This window comes from Halichoerus grypus, chromosome 14 (assembly GCF_964656455.1).
Source record: "Halichoerus grypus chromosome 14, mHalGry1.hap1.1, whole genome shotgun sequence".
NCBI classification, from domain to species: Eukaryota; Metazoa; Chordata; class Mammalia; order Carnivora; family Phocidae; genus Halichoerus; species Halichoerus grypus.
In genome coordinates this window covers 91072860-91094284 of record NC_135725.1, presented here as the reverse complement: position 1 = coordinate 91094284, position 21425 = coordinate 91072860, and the positions used below count along the sequence as shown (strand labels likewise).

Genomic DNA, 21425 nt, shown 5'->3' with positions numbered 1-21425 from the left:
TGAGGTGTGCATCAACATGCGGCACAGGCATTCCAGACGAGTCTCTGCAGTTTGCTTTCTTCCCAAGCAGGACTTAGATTGAACTGCAAAGATGTTGAGCAAACGATCTACCGGGTAATCCCAGTGTCAGGGCTGCTGGACAAGCAGGCCCTTACGGCAGGTCTTAACTCGGTGTAGATGGGGCCAGCTTCCCTCTTCAACTCCGGGAGGAGATTGAGGAAACGTGACTTCAAGCCTCCCGACCCACACAGCAGGCAAGCCGAGGATCCATCACTAAGGCCCAGCCTCTGGCTGGACATTTTGACATTTGGGGAACGTGCTCTGACCCAGAGTTCCACTTCCGGGATGCTTGCTAATGAACTTGCACACCCACAAAAAGATCTACGTCCGACGAGGCTCACGACACGCTGTGTGCAGGGCAGCAACGGGAAGTATCTCTGCCCTCCTGTGCGCTCACGGGAGTGCTGCCGGTCAGACTTCAAAGCATGGCGTAGATGTCCGTCTGCACGGCTGGGCAAGAGGAAAGCTCCAGGACGAGATGCGCAGTGCAGGCCGTGCCTTTAGGACCGCGCACGGTTGCACACGCAGAGCTGCTGCTCGTGGTCGTCTGCGGAGGACACTTTTGCTGTGCTTTATGCATTTCTGTAACAGGGTTTGTAGCAATCATTAGATTCTCCTGTTATTGGAAAAAACAAACCTGAAGCCAAGTTAACGTATTCTGAACAAACAGGTAAATGAGTGGGGAAGGAAGGAGTGTCCCAAAGCATATTTATTTAGAAAAATCAGCTCTGACAAAAGATACTCCCACATTTGCAAAGCCACGCAGACAGACCAGTTACAGCGGACCGCACATCCTTTGCAAATGCCTCGCAAAAACTGCCCTCACGGGGGCGCCGCAGGGCTGACGGGCTGCCGCCTCCCCGCAGAGGCCCAGCTTGCCCTTTGCAGCCCTGAGATTCTGTCCGAAATCTCCGTAAGCAGCGGACGTGGAACTTAAGAATAACTCTTGGTTTCTGGAATGTTTGTGGATGCCCTGGCATGCTCGCCCTCGAGTATGTGGAAGTTGGCGTAGAAGCTGCCGCCGCGCACTGCACGGGACGCCCGTTCCTCGTCGCCGAAGGCCCCGCCGCGGGGCTGCTGCTGGCCGCTGACCCCGCCTGGCCCCGCACGCGATGCTCGGCCGGGCCTGACGCGAACTCCTTCACCTTCTAGATCTGTCCCGTTCTTTACCAGGCAGAAGGGAATACTGGAAACGACCTGGAAAGTTTTGAAAAGCTTGTGTGAAGCCAGGGTGTCCCTCTTGCTTGGTCTGCTTGGAAACCTAAGACAAAAGCCGCGTCTCCGGCGCGCTGGCAGGGCTGGAAGGGAGCCCGGAGCCGGGTCCGCCGGCCGCGTGATGCGTGGAGACGGCTTGGGAGCCCCGGCGAGCATTCTTGGGCTCTTGAAGCACAGCTGGGGCTTCACGTTCACTCTCCAGAATCTCCCAGTAAGGCCTGGAAACCGCCAAGGCCACTCAGGGAGGGAAGCGTGGCCTGATCTCCGCACAGCTCAGCGCCTGGGCCCGGGTGTCCCACCGGAATTACATGATTGCACAGAACTTGGACTGGCCCGTGTCCCGGGACACTCCGAGCTTGTGTCTGTCCCGGACCAGGATGGCCTCGTTTCCGTACTGCGAGTACCACATGCTGCGGCTCCGGCTCAGGTAGGTCCCAGGGGGCGCCGACTCCAGCCGCTGCTGCTGCTGCCGCCAGATGAGCAGGGAGGCGTCCCGGTACCGGAGCCGGGCATGGCTCTCCGACAGAGCTTTCTCGGCCAGCGGCACGCGGCCGCTCATCCCCGGCCCGCAGCTCCCCGCGCCTGGGCGCCCGCGCGCCGGGCCCCTCGGAGCCAGTCCTGGGCGTGCACAGCCGCCCACTGCTCTGCACGCCGGGCACTCATCAACCACCTCGCCAGCCCTCGGCTCTGGCGGTTCCTTACTTAACTCAGTGGTAAAAAGCACGAATTCAGGCCACGCGTAGGCAACACCCTCCGGAGGGATGCAATGTGAGGGAACTTGAGAGGAGCCTCGGGGCGCCGTCAGGACCTCTAAGAACCAGCGAGCGGCACAGGGGCGCCCTGGACCGCGCTTTATCACATGTCCAGCCGCCAGGGACTAGGCTCCCAGCTGGGGAGGCCTGGCCGGGTGTCCACTGCGATTCCGACACCACGGCTCGGCCCACTTAACTTATGTATCTGGTGCCCTGCATGAGATGACATCGTACAGCGACACAGACGTTGACCTCCGTCCCCATAACTGCCCTCCGCTGATCCGTGCTTGGGTCGGCTTCCAGTGCCACAGGGCCTCTCTGACGGAGCCAGTCCTGTGTCCTCAGCTCTCGCCCAGGCGGACACTACAAAGAAATGAACGTGCTGTCAGGGGCGGGGAGACAGCCCAGCGGCAAGGGGAGGCTTTACGGCACAAAATCTCAGCTCTTGGGGTCAGAGCCTCCAACCAAGCTACTGGTGCATGTCACCATTGCAGTTGCTGTCAGGTGACCCAGACCATGAGCCTGCGTTTAAGTGGCAGACCTGTGACTCCTCCTAGTGCCTTTATGAACTAATGGGGATACTGGGTAAGCCTCCCGTGGGAGTGCCAGTGTCTAGATCTGGGAAATGAAGTCCTAAGAACCCGAGCGGGCACAGGTTTCGGGACTGGTCCGGCAAGCACCCGGCCTGAGACGGGTTTGCTCAGGCTGCCTGTGCTGAAGGCAGGTCGGTACTCACCCAGCCACCAGGGCCCTGCTTCTGCTCCAGGCAGCTGGGGGGCCCCTGGGCTGGACAGAAAAATGATGTCAGGTGGAAACCAAACAGGGAAGCATCCACTAACCACTACCCCCCCCCCCCCAAAAAAAACCCGCTTTTCCAACCGTGCAAGATTTGCCTTCTGCATGGCCGGGGCCCTGCTCACCCAGCCCCGCCCTCGTTGCTGGCTGCCGCGGATTCTCCCCAACGCCGCGCGGGCGCCCGGGAGCCCTTCATGGCCCCTCTGGTTGCCTCCCCAGCATCCTGGGTCCTCCACCTATCCCTGCCTCGCGCCAAGGGTCTCCCTGTCACCCTGTCCAGGTCTCCCATTGTCCACCTGCTCCCCCCCATCGCCTCCCGCCCCAGTCACCCGCGCCCCCCATCACCATCTGCTCCCCATCGCCTCCCGCCCCAGTCACCCGCGCCCCCCATCACCATCTGCTCCCCATCGCCTCCCGCCCCAGTCACCCGCGGCCCCCATCGCCAGGCGCGCTCCCCCCACCGCCGCCCGCCCTCGCATGGCCTCCCGCCCCAGTCACCCGCGCCCCCATGCCGCCGCCCCCCATCACCTCCCGCCTCCCGTCGCTGGCCGGCGCCCCAGTCACCCGCGCGGAGGGGCCTCGAAGGGGCCTCGGCGACGCGCGGACAGCCGGGCGGGGCGCGGGGCCGGGCGCTCCGGGGCAGGGGCGGAGCCGGTCGCCTGCGGCCGCGTTTCCATGGCAGCCCCGCAGGCATGCCCAGCCGAGCGCCGAGTCTGCAGGCCGGCAGAACGATCCGATGGGCGGGAGCGACTGTCTCCCTGTCCTGCCTCCGTCACTGTTGGTCCGAGCATTTCATTGACAGTAGTTTTGTGTTGCTGCTCGGGTACTTTTGGCAGTGCTGTAGCGTTTGCTATCCTCATCCTTACTTCTAATAGTCTATACATTTTTAAAAATAATTGTGGGGGATGGGTATTAAGGAGGGCACTTGTGATGAGCACTGGGTGTTGCATGTAAATGATGAATCACGGAAGTCCACTCCTGAAACCAATGTTGCACTGTAATGTTAACTAAAACTTAAATAAAAATTAAAAAGTAAATAATTCAAGTTTGTCCCCTTAGGGCTCTCTCAAATTATGTCTTGAACTCCCCTGTCCCCATGCTGTCCCTGAGAATTCCGCACCCCCTCCAGGCATACCAATAATACCCTCATGTGGCGTCTGCTCTCTCCCTTACCGGGGGTATTTCACGGTTTCCGCAGCATTGATGAAGAAAGTGGTCAAGAAGGGCGTCCATGGGACGCTGCACCTGCCCCCCCCCGCCCCCACCCCTGCCCGGGAATGCACTTCTTGCACCCACACCGCCAATGCGCGTCCTGCACAAGGGCGCAGAACATTCAGGAAACAGACCATGTGCCAGCGGTAAGTCAATTTCAACACATTTCAAAGTTCAAATCATACATAAATAAGGCCACAGGAAGAATGGTCTATAAAACAGCAATGAAAAGATAACTAGAAGAAAGCATATGTTTTTCATCATTAAGAAACATTTCTAAATTTCTCATGGGTCAAAGAGGAACTCACAATACAAATTGTAAAGTATTTTAATGGAATGAGGATGAAAATACAAGATGTCCAGATCTTGTGGGATGCAGTTAAACTCATGCCTGGAGGGAAACTGAGAACTCTAAAGGCATACACTAGGAAATAAACACATATACGGCATATACACAGGGTATATGGGAACTCTGAACTATCTTTGCAATTGCTCTGTGAATCTAAAACTTTCCTAAATTAAAAAGTTTATTTTAAAAGTGGAAAAAAAGTTAGCTAACTGGAATTTAAAAAAAAAATAGGTGAAAAGGAAAATCACAGAGATGAGAGGAAATTTGCAATCTATATGTCATCAATAAGGGAAGGGACGTAGAGTCCAGTTCCAAGACAGAAATCCCACCAATGAGTTGACCAGAGAGAAGTTAATGGAAGGGGTTGTTCCAAGGCACAGAGTTATTAACCAGGTAACTGTCAAGATAAAATAAAAACGTCTAAAGTATCTCAGAAGTAGCGACAGCAGGAAGCAACTACCACCTCAAAACCTAAAGGAGCAAAGGAGGGTCCTATTACTGAAAGTAATATTATGGAGACTCTACAAGAATTTAGGATCTCAGAGGAGGGACAGTATGGAGCTGAAACTCAGACTTTTGAGGAGGGGGCACCAGCAGCTTGAGCTGGTGTCTCTGCACTGAGTGCCCCAGTAGCAGGGGGCCCAGACCCGGGAAAGGGACGCCAGCCAGATGCTGCCTCTGGCAACATGATAAAGTGGATTTTGTGCTTGTTGGGAAAACCACAGACTGGATGCAGCAGCTGCTTCAGGGGGAAAAAAAAAAAAGTGAAAAATCTTTGCTGGGGGCGTGCACACTGGCAGGAAGCCCGCAGGAAGCAGAGAGGAAGGAGCAAGTTTGGCCTCCCTCTGCAGTTCCCAGTCTGTCTCCCAGAGCCTACCAGGAAGACTCTGGCAAAGGGACAAATGAGGTTCGCAGAGTCCTGGTCGGAGCATCACAAAGCAGAGCGTAAAGGATGTTTGGATCATGTTTAACGCAAAGGCCGTGGGTGACAGGCCAGAACTACAGAACGGGCACAGTCCCGCCCTTCGTTCATTCAGCTGCCCTACACACATTTCTATGCATAACCCCATACAACAGAAGCAAACCCCAAAACCTAGCTCTACATGTCTGCCTAAGAAGATGCCACTCTCTTCCATACTAGAGTGAGACAGTCTGGCCTCTCCCCAGCTGGAGGAGATGCAAAGTCCGACAGACCTTTCTGATTCGGGTCTCCTTCTGTCTGAATATCCTTCTCCCTGAACCTAATTGCAAAGTCGCTTCCAACAACACTTCCCGAAAATAATAAAGGGGATGAGGAGATACAAACACACATGCTTAACAGGCAGTGGGGCTGGGGGGACCATGGAGAGCTGCTATGTGCTCGCTCCTGCACAGTCCTTGTCGAGAATTTCTTGCCCTCAGCCGCATCTCAGCTGGGCAAGTTTTTTTTAACTACTGGGGTGACTTATACCTTCATTCCCAAAGGGCATGAAGCTTCAATGATCCTATTTATTTATTTTGTGGTAGCTTTCTATTAACTTTTACTTTGGGTGGCAGAAATGCTAAAACGTACCTCAGACAATCCCCCCAGTTCGAGCCTTACTTCTTCCTGCTCTCAGTGTGAAGCAACGACTCACTTTCTCCTTGGTATGAGGGATCCATCACCCTAGCCAGCAAGGTAACCTACTTCTTAGTGTTGGGGCGCCTGGCTGGCTCAGTGAGAAGAGCGAGCGACTCTTGATCTCGGGGTCGGAAATTCGAGCCTCATTGCCGGAGTCCAGCTCCGACGGCGTCGGCGAATGAGGACACACAGACACAGGGTCAGGTTGCAAGCATCTCCTGCTGACAGCCTCGGAGGAACTTTATTTATATGTTAGGATATTTTTGTTTTTCCAAATCTTAGATCATTTTCTGGATCACAGCCATAGCCTTCTTTCATTTTTCCTTTGTAATGATTAACATGACCTTTATTGATTTCCGCTTATTGGCTTTCGCTAAAACTAAAAAACAGTACGCAAAGAGAAAGGTGCCAGACAGAGCGTGACCGTCTTGTTATTTTGTTCTATAGAAACTAATTCTTCGTGGAATTAGCTTCATTATGATTGCTTAGATAGGCGTAACTAAGATGAGTAGTCACTTTATCATGAAACCCCAGAAATATTCCCACAATTATAAAGATTGCCATAAACAAAATGAAAGAGAATAGCAGGAGCCAGCCCAGAAATATTCCCACAATTATTAAAGATTGCCATAAACAAAATGAAAGAGAACAGCAGGAGCCAGCTGTGGAGTCTGGAGTCTCCCGTTTTCAGGATCGTCCCCCATACTTGGACCTTGTCAAACAGCATGAGTAGCTTGGCTCACGCCATCTCCCCCTTTTTTATTTTTGGCCTTCAGTTGCAAAGTCTTCAATTCCAAATGAATTTGTTTTATTCCTCTACTTAGTAATTTGACGAAGACTGGAAAGAGAAACAAAAGGGAGATAATAATTAGTGCTGATATACCTAGATTGATGAAGGATGGTAACCAGGCAGTAGTGGAGGTGTATTTCTGCAAAGTGGCAAGAAAGGAATCTGCAACTTCTGAGGCTGTGGCTGAGGACACATGTGCCAAACTAATGTCTTTAATTTTTTCTTGCAAGGAGTTTAAGTCCAAGGATACATTATCATTGCTCCATATTCCCAATAGGTGATTTTTGACATTGTCCCAAGGGACAGATGAGGAATCATAATGGTGGGGAGTAACACAGATCCATTTATATTGTGCATGGCATCTAGTGGTTAACCGAGTTTTGAGATTTTGAATTTGATTTCCTACATATAATATAGTTTCTTCTAGAACATTTAATCGTGCCTCAAACTTCTTGTCTGTTTGTTCCTGCAAATAAAGTGCAGTTGAAATATTCTGGGTTAATCTATCCACATGATGTGCAGTATGTATTTCCTGTACTAAAACAGTTGTAGATACAGCAAAAGAGCTTAGGATTCCTATAAGAGCAGTAATACCTAATATAAGTGCTGCAATAAAGCTCTTAGGGCGGCGTAAGGCTTTATCTACAAGTTGAATCGTATACATGCCAGGATCATCATACCAATGTTCTTCTAACTTTACAGGTAACACTACATAAGGAGGTTGATGAACAACTATAAAGACAGTTGGTCCAACAGTTGGATTAATGCAATTAGTTAATGTACATTTTGAACAGGATACATAATAGGTATGATTAATCTTGTTTACCTATAATTGGCCATGACCTTGCACCAAGAGAGCATGAGGGGGACCCACACATGCCATGACCACCTCCATATGGTCAGGGCGTCTAGGCCTTTTTTAGTTCCTTTAAGACCTTATAAGGGAGTGGTTCCCACTGAGATTCATCCCATTCATCATCAGAAGTCACTGGAAAACATTTAAAGGTTAAATCCCCATCTCTCAAGGCCTCCTGTATTGCTCCCTTAAAGCCAATATTCTTAATAGGTGGCAATGGTTTTTTACGAACTAAGGCCTTGTTTTGTGGAACTTTTAACTGTCTATGTAGATTAATCACAGAGCCGCATTCAGGGGCTGTGGCGTTTGCAAAAAGTTCCCAATCTTGTTCATGATATTTAGCAGCCTCCTCCTCAAGGGCTACCTCATCTTCGGAGGACAATTGATCGCCTCTCCCTTCAACTCTTTTATTATCTTTGTCCTCATCCTCTGATTTCATTTCATTTATTACCAGTACGTGAGAGGCTGATTTTTGTAATAGAGGTGTCTCTTCAGTGGGGGCAGCGTTATGTGTCTCCCGGAATTTTTTGTGTAAAGCCTGTGAGCTAAGCATAGGATCTAACATATCTCTTAACAATGTCCATAAAGAGGATGCCTCCACGAGTACATTCTCAGGACCATGGTTAGAATAGTATAACCGCATTTCCTCCCCTATCTTGTTCCATGTTCTAATATCAAGACTACCATCTTTCGGAAACCAAGGGCAACAGGTCTCTACAAAGGTCAAAAATCTAGCCAGTTGAGCATGAGTAACCTTAACACCTCTTTTTTCAATCATATGCTTAATAATATCAATAAAGAGTCGTCGTTCCTTTGACTCTTTATGACCCATAGCTTCTCTAAGTTCTGTCTTTCTGCTCACTCTTACTCTGTATTCCTTCACAGAGGGGCCTGCAGTACGCACGAGCAGAGTCCTATCCATCCTCGTAGGAAGGCTTACCTAGTCGAGCCCCACCGTTGGGCGCCACCTGCCGGAGTCCAGCTCCAGCCGGGGTGGGTCTCTCGTAGGAAAGGACGGCGCCGGCGAATGAGGACACACAGACACAGGGTCAGGTTGCAAGCATCTCCTGCTGACAGCCTCGGAGGAACTTTATTTATATGTTAGGATATTTTTGTTTTTCCAAATCTTAGATCATTTTCTGGATCACAGCCATAGCCTTCTTTCATTTTTCCTTTGTAATGATTAACATGACCTTTATTGATTTCCGCTTATTGGCTTTCGCTAAAACCAGAAAACAGTACGCAAAGAGAAAGGTGCCAGACAGAGCGTGACCGTCTTGTTATTTTGTTCTATAGAAACTAATTCTTCGTGGAATTAGCTTCATTATGATCGCTTAGATAGGCGTAACTAAGATGAGTAGTCACTTTATCATGAAACCCCAGAAATATTCCCACAATTATAAAGATTGCCATAAACAAAATGAAAGAGAATAGCAGGAGCCAGCTGTGGAGTCTGGAGTCTCCCGTTTTCAGGATCGTCCCCCATACTTGGACTTTGTCAAACAGCATGAGTAGCTTGGCTCGCGCCACCTCATGTTGGGTGTAGAGATGACTTAAAACCCCTACCTACTTCTTAGTGTTTTGATGCGGCAGTATGAGGAACCCCAAATTTCCAAGTGGGCCTCTCATCTTCCAAGTCAAAGGAGCCATTCTAGGCTCCCTGGTAGATGTATTCCTCCCTAAAGAACCGAGACTTCTGAGCCTTCAGAGCTCAGAGGTGGGGGTGGGATTAAGAGGGCTGTGAGGAGCGCCTGGGAGGCTAAGTCGGTTAAGCCTCTGGCTCTTGATTTCGGCTCAGGTCATGATCTCAGGGTCCTGGGATCGAGCCTCACGTTGGGCTCTGTACTCAGCACAGAGTCTGCTTGTCCCTTTCCCTTTGCTCCTCCCCCCAACCCCCTCTCAAATAAATAAATAAGTAAAATCTTAAAAAAAAAAAAAAAGAGCGCTATGAAGCATTAATAGAAATCAGGGGAGCCATTGCCCCTCGTGCCCTTTGGGTCCTGGACACCAGCAGTCTGGCCGTGGGGGAGACAGCACCCCGTATCTGTCTCTGGTTCGAAGCACACACTCACTTGAATCTGTGAGCGAGGACCTCAAACTTTCATGGTGTTGCTCCCAAGTGGTGCTCTAACCATGTCCTCGGTGGGCCACCCCACTCGCTATTAGGTGGGCACTTCTGGGTGATGGAGCATAGGGAAGACCAGTGAATTCCATGAGCACGAGCCCACTATTTGGCTTCTTTTGTTCAGGAGTGAGTTCCTCGCTCAGGAGCGCTGTTGTGCGGGAAACCGTGATGGTCAACAAGGCACCGCCCAACTCCATGAAGGGCAGGGAAAGCCAGTCCTCGTCCAGAATCCGTGTCTATTCCAGTGAGACGGATGGAACTCCTGTCTCCTCCATGACAGACCAGTCCAGTGTCGTAAGCGTGCCACCACTTGGCTGGCGGGCCGCCATGTAAGGGCGCCATAACGAGGGCCCAGCACTGGCCTTGGCTGTTGGTGGGCGAGGCCCCCCCACAGTGGCAGTAGGCAGATCAGCTCCGGTGGTGGAGGTCGGTGGAGTGGTCTGAGCCGCGCCTCCGTCCCTCCAACCATGATCACTGTACACATGAGCCACTGAGCAAGAGGCCAAAACGTTTACAGAACGGGTCCCATGTCCATCTGATTATTGAGAGCCTCCTCTGCAGGGGATGGGCCTTGGCGACATCCACCGGGGATGCAGACGTCTTCACAGTCTGCGTCCTGTCTAGGACACCGCCCACTGCCTCTTCCCCAGACCTCCTTGTCACCAAGCTCCCAACGAGTTTCTCTCCATTCCTTAACCATCCAGCCAAACCGTCGGCACTGGAAGCCTAGACCCCTGAGCTCCATGGAGGCGGCAGCTGCAGGACGCAGCTAGCCTTCTAGTGCTGAGGGAACGAAGGAAGAGGCTGGAATAAGGAAAACAAGAAAAAGAAGGAAAAGAATAAAGGGAAAAAAAAAGAGGCAGCATAGAGATGGCCCCTTGGAGCTCTGAGGAGGGGCCCTGCTGGGTGCGTGCTGCTTCTCTGGGCTGGAGGGCAGGGCCTCCTGGACCCAGACGGGACCCAGACCTCCGAGGAGGGCCCGGAGGTGCTGCCCTGAGGACAGTCACGGGACCCTGGCCCTGCCGGGGTTGGCAGCCGCCGATGGGACTCGCAGGCGCCAGGGACACTGCTGCTGAAGCCTGGCGGGTGCAGAAGGCTGGTGGGGGCACGGCTGGGGCGGGGAGCAGGCAGGCTTGCGGGCTTCCAGCAGCACCTGCTGGCAGAGCTCCACACAGCTGCAGGCGAAGTCCCAGCACCTCCAGGCTGGTGGCGAAGGGTGGTTTGGAGCTGACGGACGTTAACTCAGAAACCGGTGCACGTCTCACGTCCAGGATACAGAAAGAATTCCTGCAATTTAATAAGAAAAGGAGATGAGCCAACAGTATAAAAAGAAAAGTAACCAAGAACATCCAAATTAAGGGGCGCCCGGATGGCTCAGTCAGTGGAGCGCGCGACTCCTGATCTCAGGGTTGTGAGTTCGAGCCCCGCGTTGGGTGGAGGGATGACTTAAAAATAAAATCTTTCAAAAAAGAAAAAAAATCCAAATTAAGATGGTAGTGTGAAACCACCCATATCCACAGGAACGTCTAAAAGCACAAAAAGATGGACCCATCCACATGCCAGCGACGACAGGGCTGTGGACAATGCTAGCTGTCCACGCTGCCCGTGCACACGGACACAGCTCTGCACGGTACTTTCCCACGAAGTCCGAGGGCCCCGGACCTGTGATCCAGCCGTTCCGCTCCCAGGGGCCCACCCAGGGGAGCCGCGTGCGTCTGCGCCCACGGGGAAGCATGCACACAGCAGCCCTGGGCCGTAATCGTCCAGTGTCCGGGCTCTCAGAAACCGGGAGAGAAGTTGCGGCGTGTTCCCACGGAACCCTGACAATGAATGAACCACAGTCCATGCAAACACACGAATGAATCCCAGAAGCACAACCGTGGAGGGGAAAGAAGCCAGCCCGCACCCTAAAACACTCGACTGAATGATTCCATTTATGTAACATTCAGAAAGAGGCAGCACTAATTATAGCATTTAGGGTTGCATATTTCGATGGTAAAAGTATCAAAAAAAAAAAAAAAGCGGGGAGCGCGGATGTGAGTGTGTAGCCACCAGCTTGTGGGGAGGGAGAGGAGTGCGATGGGCAGGGGCTGAGGCCCACGGGGTCTCCTCGACGCGCTCTTTCTTGACCCGGTGCCGGTTACTTGCGCTCTTCCGTTACAACGTCGCCGTAAGCCGCACATTTGCTGTGGGCATATTCCCGCATGTCATATCTCACAGAAGAAGATTTTTCGAAGGAGGCTAATTATAGATCGTGAGGAAACAGACACCAGCTAAGGCCAGACATCACATCCTTTCACCTACCGACACGCTGGTGTTTCTATGTATCACCACAGCGACAGGTCCCTTCTCCAGTAGCAATTGCTCATTAGTACCTGACGTTTGGTCAGTGTTCATAGCTCCCGGATGATCCGACAGATGCCATTACATATTTAATTTGAAACAGGATCCAAACATTTGGCTGCATTTGGCTGCATGTCTCTTAACATCTCTCTTCCTCCGTAACGCCTTCGCTACTGCGTTTATCTCCTTGCCACGGAACTGTGGAATGAGCCAGATCCTATGTTCTGTAGGAGTATCTGTGGCCTGGATTTGGCTGATTGCATCCCCACGGTGTCCTTAATGTATTGTCTCCTCTGTGTTCTGAAAACTGGTGGTTAGATCTGGAGCCTTGATTAGACTAAAGCTCAGTTTTTGACCAGGTTCCTTCATGGGTGGGTAGGCACATACTGTGGGGGGCTTTCTCTCTCTCTCTCTCTTTTTTTTTTTAAGATTTTATTTATTTGAGAGAGAGCGAGCAAGCACAAGCAGGGGCAGAGGGAGAGGAGAAGCAGACTCCCCGCTGAGCAGGGAGCCGGACGTGGGACTCGATCCCAGGACCCTGGGACCATGACCTGAGCTGAAGGCAGACGCCTAACCGACTGAGCCACCCAGGCGTCCTCTCTCTCTCTTTTTTAAAGTAGGCTGCACGCCCAGCGTGGAGCCCAACGCAGGGCTTGAACTCCTTACCCTGAGATTAAGACCAGGGCCGAGACCAAGAGTCGGACGCTTAACTGACTGAGCCTCCCAGGTGCTCCTGTCTTTCAATATTAAGAGGGACCAGGGGCTTGGGGTCTCAGTAGCCTGGTGTACCCCTTCCAGATTTCCCCATCCCTCTCTCACAGGGTAATTGTAACCTGCCACCACAGATCATCACTTAGGACCGTTATTTCATTAAGGTTGGAAATTGGTGATTTTCTGATTCTAACTTTACTTCTGGAATTCTTCCATGGGGAAGAATTTTCTTCGTCAACTGTTTGGCTACCCTGAAATATGGTTCATATGGGAAAAGCAGAGTAAATGCCTTCTTCTTTCCTTTTACCTGGCAGTTTGCAGAAGAATGGGGTGGTGCTCTACCAACCTCCAAAGGGAATTTTTAAAAGTCAGGTTTTTTTTAAAAAAAATAGCAATATGACTTCATGAATTTCAGTGTATTTGATATTTTTCGAGCAGTTGCATTCATTCTGTGTTTGAGGCTCAAGATTCCTACATGCCTGGCCAGTAGGAAACCCAGCTGCTGGCAGGGCCCCACTCTATCTAGAATCTCTGGGGGAAAGAGTCTACCCCACGCCTCTCTCCCAGCTTCTGGTGGCCACCAGCATGCCCACCTTCCATGCCTGTGGCTGCATCACCCGGATGGCCGCCTCAGCCTTCACATGGCCTCTCCCTCCTGTGTGTCTCTAATAAGGACACTTGCCACTGGATTTCGGGCCCAGTTAATCCAGGATGATCTCTTCATGTCAAGATTCTCAGTTAATTACACCTGCAAAGGTCCCTCACCCCCTTGTTTTTAGAGGGAGAGAGACAGAGAGAGAGAGAGAGAGAGAGCCAGTGGGGGCGGGCGAGGGGCAGAGGGAGAGAGAGAATCTTAACTGGGTGTGGAGCCTGACTCGGGGCTCGATCTCACGACCCTAAGATCATGACCCGAGCTGGAACCAAGAGTTGGACACGTAACCAACTGAGCCACTCAGGCGGCGCTCAAAGACCCCTTTTCTGAATAAGGTCAGGGGCTTCAGGGTTTGGATATAGGCATATCTTTTGGGAGTCCACCATTCAGCCCACTATAAACCCTAACAAGGAAATTGGTGCAGGAAAAATGGAGGCGATCTAGGAGGGGTTATTTGGTCAGCCTGTGGCTAAAAGCAATGAAGATAGAGCTTGTCTTAGGGAACAGGACAAAAGAGGCCACACCCGTGGTCACCTGGAGTGCCGAGCTCTGTGAAAGGCTCTGGAGGACCAAGGGATGGTGCCCCAAAGCAGTGAATGGCCATGGTGTGTGACACTTCCAAAGGGGCTTTTCAAGGAAGAAAATAAAAAACTAAAATTCCTCCATTTTAGTGCAAGACACAGACCGCTAGCCCAAGGATGCAGGGGTGTGACCCCTCTGTGGAGACAGGGGAGAGACTAGCCTTCAATGTGGGGCGTGGCCAGTTCTGCCAGCCCAGAGCTTCCAGAGGCGGGAAGCCCATTGCAGTGGGCTGCCCCTAGCTGTCCCCACCTCCGAGGCTCTTGGCCCCAGTCCTCCCAATCAGGCCCCACTCCTGACAGGGGAGACCGCCGGCTGGAGAGCTCAGCCTTCCCGGGAGCCCCTCCTCCCTCTGTCTTACAGCTACGGGGCCGACAGCCTCCTTATCTATACTTTGAAACGCTGCCCCAGCTTTGAGACGTGGCCCTGAGTGGGCGGCTGGCCCGGCCGTCGACTTCCTCCAGCGCGCTCACAGCTGCCTGCATCGCTGCCGGGGCTCTGATCATTGCGCTCCCCCCCAGCGTTCGACTACTACTACTGCACCCCCAGGACGTTCTCTTCCCATAGGTGTCTGTCCCATCCCAGTTCACCACTAGAGCAAGTTCTAGCGATCACTCGCCTGTGCCAGGAACTCGCAGTACAGCACTGAGCGCCAGCAGCGGGGCTCTTGCCAGATGGCTGGGCCGAGCCAGTCCATAATAGCGCGCTAGAGTCTGCTTCCTGGGACACCTCCAGGCACCAAGTATGGGTGTGGGGGCGGGCAGCAGGAAAGCCCCGGGCGTGGGGGGAACACAGCAGACAGCAGGGTCTGTTTTGCTTGAAATGAAAGGCAGGTGGGGGTGGCTAGGAAGTCATCAGGCCACTCCTGGACCTGGGCTCCGAGATGCTGTCATGCCTCTCTGGCCATGGCAGGAGGAGCCGGGCACAGCTGGGCCCACCTGGCCGGCGCCTGTGGCTGTGAGTGAAGACCTGTCATGATGGCAACAACAAAGAAAATCAAGGGGGGCGCCTGGGCGGCTCAGTCGTTAAGCGTCTGCCTTCGGCTCAGGTCGATCCCAGGGTCCTGGGATCGAGCCCCGCATCGGGCTCCCTGCTCGGCGGGAAGCCTGCTTCTCCCTCTCCCGTTCCCCCTACTTGTGTTCTCTCTCTCTCGCTGTGTCTCTCTTTGTCAAATAAATAAACAAAATCTTAAAAAAAAAAAAAGAAAGAAAATCAAGGGTCTGGGCCCTGGGAGCCGAGGTGAGCGCGGTTCATGATGTCACGGGCTGCCCAGACGGACAGTGAAAACTTTGACCTGTGTCTTGACCATGGAGGGTGGGGAGAGAGGAGGCCTTGGGCCAGAGGCAGGAGAGAAGGTGGGTCTTTCTGAGACCTCCCTCCTGACTGTGTTAATCCTGGGCCAGCTACGTCCTCCCACTGAGGACAAGGCACGTGCAGGGTGGGTACTCAGGAACTGTTTTCTGAATGGGTGGGTGGATGGGTGGGTGGGGGGATGGATGGTGGGTGGGTGGGTGGGAGGATAGATGAGTGGGTAGATGGATGGATGAATGGATGCATGGTGGGTGAGTAGGTGAGTGGATGGTTGGGTGGTGGGTGAGTGGGTGGGTAGGTGGATGGTGAGTGGGTGGATGGTTGGATGGTGGGTGGATAGATGGCAGGTGGGTGAGTGGATGGATAGATGGGTGGGTAGATGTGTGGATGAATGGATGCATGGTGAGTGAGGGGGTGGATGGTTGGATGGTGGGTGAGTGGGTAGATGGTGGGTGAGTGGGTGGGTGGATGGGTGGATGGTGGGTGGGGGGATGGATAGATGGGTGGATAGATGGGTGGATAAATGGGTGGATGAATGGATGCATGGTGAGTGAGTGGGTGGATGGTTGGATGGTGGGTGAGTGGGTGGGTGGATGGTTGGATGGTGGGTGAGTGGGTGTGTGGCTGGGTGGATGGATAGATGAGTAGGTAGATGAGTGGATTAATGGATGCATGGTGGGTGAGTGAGTGGATGGTTGGATGGTGGGTGGGTAAGTGGATGGTTGGATGGTGGGTGGTGGGGGTATGGATAGATGGTTAGGTAGATGGGTGGATGAATGGATGCATGGTGGGTGAGTAGGTGGGTGGGTGGATGGTTGGATGGTGGGTGGTGGGGGTATGGATAGATGGGTAGGTAGATGGGTGGATGAATGGATGCATGGTGGGTGAGTAGGTGGGTGGGTGGATGGTTGGATGGTGGGTGAATGGGTGGGTGGGTGGATGGCAGGTGGGTGGATGGATGAAGGAATGAATTCATGCCAAGCACTGTGCTGGGTACTGGGAGGAGCATGAAGGAGGTGAACCCACAAGCCAGGCCCAGAGGAGCCCAGAGTCCACCCCATGCCCAGGTGGACATCTCCAAGCAAGGCATCGAAGGGGTGCTGAGGAGGCAGGAGATGGGCCCTGAGGGAAGAGATGGTGGAGATGGGTTCTCGGAAGCACACATATCGTGAGTGGACCAGGCTCCTGAGGGCCCACTGCTGGAGACAGCTCAGTGGTGGGGCAGGGGTGGGGCACGCAGTTCAAAATTACAGGTGCATGAAGTCCGGGGCTGGGGTTTGGGGAGGTGGGTAGGAGGGGGCTCAAATTAGACTGAGGGGCTCTAATGGGGGCAGGGGGCCTTGAAAATTGTGCCCAGGAGGCTGGCTGTGCTCAGAAGGCAGTGGGAGCCAAGGGCATCTTTCTTTGTTTTTAAGTAGAATAGCTTTATTGAGACATAATTCTGTAACCCCCTCATTTAAAGGGTACAGCGTCAGAGCTTTTAGTCCACTCGCAGAGTTGTACAACCACCATCAGTCAATTTTAGAACATTTTCATCACCCCTCCAAGAAACCCTGTAGCCACAAGCAGTCACTCAGCATTTCCCCCGTGGCCCCCGCCCCAGACCACCACTGACCTCCTCCCACTGTCTCTGGACTTGTCCGTTGTGGACATTTCCCGTATATGGAGTCACGTAACACATGGCTTTTCAGGTCTGGCTTCTTCCACAGATCACGGTGTCTTCTAGCTTCATCCCTGTTGAGGCACACGCCGGGGCATCTCTCCTTTTGGTGTGCGTGTGGCGCCATACACATGACATAAAATAGACCACTGGGGGTAACATGTAAGTGCACAGTGCAGGGGCATGGAGCACGTTCCCGCTGTTGTCTCCAGAACTTTCTCATCTTACACACGGACCCCCATCCCCTCCCCCAGCCCCTGGCGCCCACCGTGCTCCTTCTTGTCCACGGATTTATGGATTCAGGGCACTTCATACAAATGGAGTCCTATAATATGTAGCCTTTGGTGTCTGGCTCTTCTCAGTTAGTGTGAGGTTCTAGAAGTTGGTCCGTGGTGTAGCGTCTGTCAGAACTGCACCCCTTTTGACTGAATAACATCCCGTGGTATGGATGCGCCACACGTGTTAGCCATTCATCTGTCGGTGGACATGCGGGTGGGACGTGTGGGATGGAGGACGGAGCCACTCATCCGTCGGTGGACGTGCGGGTGGGACGTGTGGGATGGAGGACGGAGCCACCCATCCGTCGGTGGACGTGCGGGTGGGACGTGTGGGATGGAAGACGGAGCCACTCATCCGTCGGTGGACGTGCGGGTGGGACGTGTGGGATGGAGGACGGAGCCACTCATCCGTCGGTGGACGTGCGGGTGGGACGTGTGGGATGGAGGACGGAGCCACTCATCCGTCGGTGGACGTGCGGGTGGGACGTGTGGGATGGAGGACGGAGCCACTCATCCGTCGGTGGACGTGTGGGTGGGACATGTGGGATGGAGGATGGAGCCATTCATCTGTCGGTGGACATGTGGGCTGGGTCCACCTTTTGGTGATTGGGACTGGTGCTGCTACGCACACGGGTATGTAAATTTTTGTGTGGACACAGGGTGGGTTTTGAGCAGCAGGGAGCCTCGCGGGTTCAAAGGGTCTCTTCCGCTGGGTTGGGGTGGGGGCGTCTGCAAGGGTAAAGTGCAGAAGAGAGACCGGGAAGACGTGGCCAGGCCTTGAAGAGGTGTGATGCACAGCCATGCTCCTCAGCTCCTAGCACACACACTGGAGCCCCACTTTTGTGACAAGTCTCCCAGGGACAGGCCAAACCTGCCTGGTTCCAAGATGACCGAGAGTCTCCATGCTAGCCAGTCCTTATGTGCAGACGGGGCCAGCCCCAGCTCCCAGAGAGCCCCCCAGGGGCGTCTTGCGAGCCCCACCTCACAGGGGAGAAAGCTGAAGATTCCTGCCCCCCTGCAGTGTCACACCGTGGGGAGGGGCAGGCTCCTCACAGACCCCCTCACAGCCACGAGCCACGTGTGGCCTCTGGCTCAGTGGCCTCTGGCTCATCCTCTTCACTGTGGCTCCTCCCACTGAGGAGCTGAATTTTTACTTGCATGTCATTGTAATCAACTTACAGTTTAATACTCAATTTGTTTTTGGCCAACTTCTAAGTATATTCGAGACACCTGGATAGCGAATCTATTTTCTCCATGATGAGCTTTCTGGGGACGGGGGGGGTGTTCAAGCTGACGAGGGCGGCCAGGGTCAAGTACACGCCACAGCTTGAAGACTTTCATGGGGAAAAGGGAATGTAAAATATCCTGTTCATATGTTTTTAGGTTGATTCCATGTTGAAGTGATAATATTTCAGATATATTGGATTAAAAAAATGTATTATTAAAGTGGATTCCACTTACAGGGAGCTGATACTCAGCTGTGGGGAGGCGTGAAGGACTCACTGACTCCAGCCACAGCACGGGGAACCTTGACATTCTGCTGGGCGAGAGAAGCCAGGTCCAAGGGCTGCGCACGGTGGTTCTGTTGATATGAAACGTCCAGGTCTGGGCTAGGCGGCGTATTGGGGATGACAGCTAACGGGTATGGGGTGTCTTATGGGGACTCTTCTAGGATTCAGAGCACTCGTGCTGGGGTCTACACGGGGGTCTAGCAGGCACTTCCCCTTGGCTGTGCTGAGTTATTTTCCTGCAAGGGGGTAGGGCTGCAGGAGGGCCGGCAGGGCCCGGGGCAGGGCTGCCTCCCGCTCAGGTCAAAGGGCAGCCCCGAACGTCAGTAACTGCCAGCAGACTTTGCTCTGGGCCAGAGTGTCACAGCCGAGCCTGACGAGCTCATTTAGCAGCAGCGGGCAGCCCGGGTCAGCCCTTAGGTCCCATAACCCAGCTGCACGGGGCCTACATCTTCCCCGCCGGGGCCTGGATGCCCACCTCCGTCCTTCGTGGAGGGTGGCCCATGAGTGCCCTGACAAGGGCACCTGCAGAAATCTGGAATCTCCCCCAAATCCCCACTTGTTGGCTTTATGCCTACAAATGGCGTGAGTCCTGGAGGCCCTTCGTCCTTCCTGAGAGCCCTAAGCAGCTTGCCCCCCAGAGCTCACAGCGCCTCTCAGGAGGGCCTCAAGCAAGGTCCTGGACAGTCTCCAGGAGGTGCCCAGACAAGGGCCATTTGGCAGTAAGATAGCAGAGATCAGTTTGGAGTCCAGTCCGTGTCCTTGGACTTAATTTTGATCATTGAAACAACAAGCCGTGTTAAGTCTGTATTGTGCCTTTTTAAACATAATGTAAAAAAGCCCACACCCAACAACCCAGTGGGGCGTAATCTGAGTCCACAGTGGGCCAGATGGTCTTTTTCTACACCTATACTTTCCCGGGAAATTGTGACAGCTGAATTTGCATGATGTCGCTACAAATGGAATTTGCAAAATGTGTGTGTTCATGTGGTTTGGACATGAGAATAACTCCTTCACCCAGTCATGCTGCGGAGAGGCAAAACATTCACTTCTCCTTTCCCCATGAACAGAACCTCCTGGAAAGAGGATGTGGGAGGGATGGGGGGTAGAGGGGTGGAGGAATGGAGGGAGGGAGAGAGAGATGGATGGAAGGATGGGTGGAAGGATGGATGGAGGGATAGAGGGATGGAGAGAGGGATAGACGGATGGAGGGATGGAGGGTTGGAGGAAGGGAAGGAGAGATGGTTGGAGGGATGGATGGAAGGATGGATAGAGGGATGGATGGAAGGATGGAGAGAGGGATAGAGGGATGGAGGGAGGGATAGACAGATGGAGGGAGGGATAGACAGATGGATGGAGGGATGGAGGGAGGGATGGGTGGAAAAATGGAGAGAGGGATAGAGGGAGGGAGGGAGGGATAGATGGGTAGAGGGATGGAAGAGTGGAAGGAGAGATGGATGGAAGGATGGAGGAATAGAAGGAGGGATAGACGGATGGATGGAGGGATGGGTGGGAGGGTGAACAGAGGGATGGAAGGATGGAGAGGGGGCTGGAGGGGTGGATGGAGGGAGGGATAGAGGGAGGAATGGATGGATGAGTGGAGGGTAGGCAGACTCCTGCTTCTGTGGAGGCCTTTGCGGGAGAAGTCTTAGATGTCCCTGGGACCCTGCCTTATGGAATAAGGCCCCCTCAGCCTTGGTCCTGTTGAGAAGAGGCATGGGGACCCTGCCACAGCTCTTGGCGTTGGCTGGGGAATTGGGCTGGGAAAGCCCCCGGGTGGGTTGCATGTGGTTCTCCGAGCAGGCTTGTGTGGAAAGGGGAGCTCTCAGGTGTTCGGACAGGCAGAGAGCCCTCCAGCCCCTTCCAGTGCGGTGTGCCCCGTGCGCCGCGTGGGGAGACGCGCTGTTCCTGTGCCCAGCAAACTCCCAGTGCTGCCCCGGGAATGAGACTCCGGCCGAGGAGGACGGCTCTGTGGGAGCCCGGGACGCTTTGTGAGGACAGACTCCCCGCTACGCTGCACCCTGGAGCCCTCGAATCAACCAGAAGCAAAAGCAAAGTCCTCAGCTGGAGGCACGGCAGGAGACAGATTCCCTATTCAGACGGGGATTCAACCCTGGCAAGTCCCTCAGCTCTGTGAAGCTTCACCTGCACAGCAGATCTAGTAAGAGTGCCCCCCGGCGGGGGCTGGGGCTGGGGCGCATTAGTGCAAGCCTGCCGTGCACGCGGGGCCCCTCAGCAGCAGCTGGGCTGTCCTCCCCTGCATGGCTTGCTGTCCTGGGAGAGGAGCAGAAGCGGGAAGCCCAGGCTCACCTGCCCTAAAGCCTCCGGAGGCCTCTCTGGGACTCCCAGGGACCCGACAGCCCCCCTCCACGTTCCCCCCACTTCAGCCCGGACACAGGGTGTCTCCCCAGCAGCCACTTTCTGGTCAACCTGATGCTCCTGCCAGGCTACTACCCCATTTCTGCAGTGGGGCGCGTGTGCATGCACACGCGTGTGTGTGTGTGCGTGCGTGTGTGTGCTTGTGTGTGCCTTTCAAGCACTGCATTCTGTTGCTGAGTCAGTATCTACGTGCTGTAGACATCACAGCATTTTCCCTTCTCCCTCATCACCCACCCACCCAAATCAGCTT

General features: G+C 53.7%; 1 protein-coding gene and 1 long non-coding RNA gene across 5 annotated transcripts; both read right to left on the bottom strand.

Annotated features, from left to right (window-relative positions):
- Nucleotides 1-751: 751 nt before the first annotated feature.
- BRD3OS (BRD3 opposite strand) lies at nucleotides 752-6067 on the bottom strand. Of its 4 annotated transcripts, none has more exons than XM_078061993.1 (3): nucleotides 6050-6067; nucleotides 2764-2813; nucleotides 752-2390 (listed from the first exon to the last, which is right to left on the bottom strand). In XM_078061993.1, exon 3 carries the CDS (start codon nucleotides 1832-1834, stop codon nucleotides 1580-1582), a length of 255 nt encoding a protein of 84 aa, XP_077918119.1. In that variant the 5' UTR covers nucleotides 1835-2390; nucleotides 2764-2813; nucleotides 6050-6067; the 3' UTR covers nucleotides 752-1579. The 4 variants fall into 4 exon arrangements, 1 of the variants encoding a protein (XP_077918119.1); XR_013443884.1 differs by lacking the exon at nucleotides 6050-6067 and adding an exon at nucleotides 3351-3564 and having other exon boundaries at nucleotides 1838-2390; nucleotides 2764-2808; XR_013443883.1 differs by lacking the exon at nucleotides 6050-6067 and adding an exon at nucleotides 3387-3558 and having other exon boundaries at nucleotides 1838-2390.
- A 4228-nt stretch (nucleotides 6068-10295) lies between these two features.
- Nucleotides 10296-12281, bottom strand: LOC118545953 (uncharacterized). The gene is made up of 3 exons (XR_004922320.2): nucleotides 12059-12281; nucleotides 10908-11041; nucleotides 10296-10558 (listed from the first exon to the last, which is right to left on the bottom strand). It is a non-coding gene; the product is annotated as an uncharacterized LOC118545953 (long non-coding RNA).
- Nucleotides 12282-21425: the final 9144 nt, after the last annotated feature.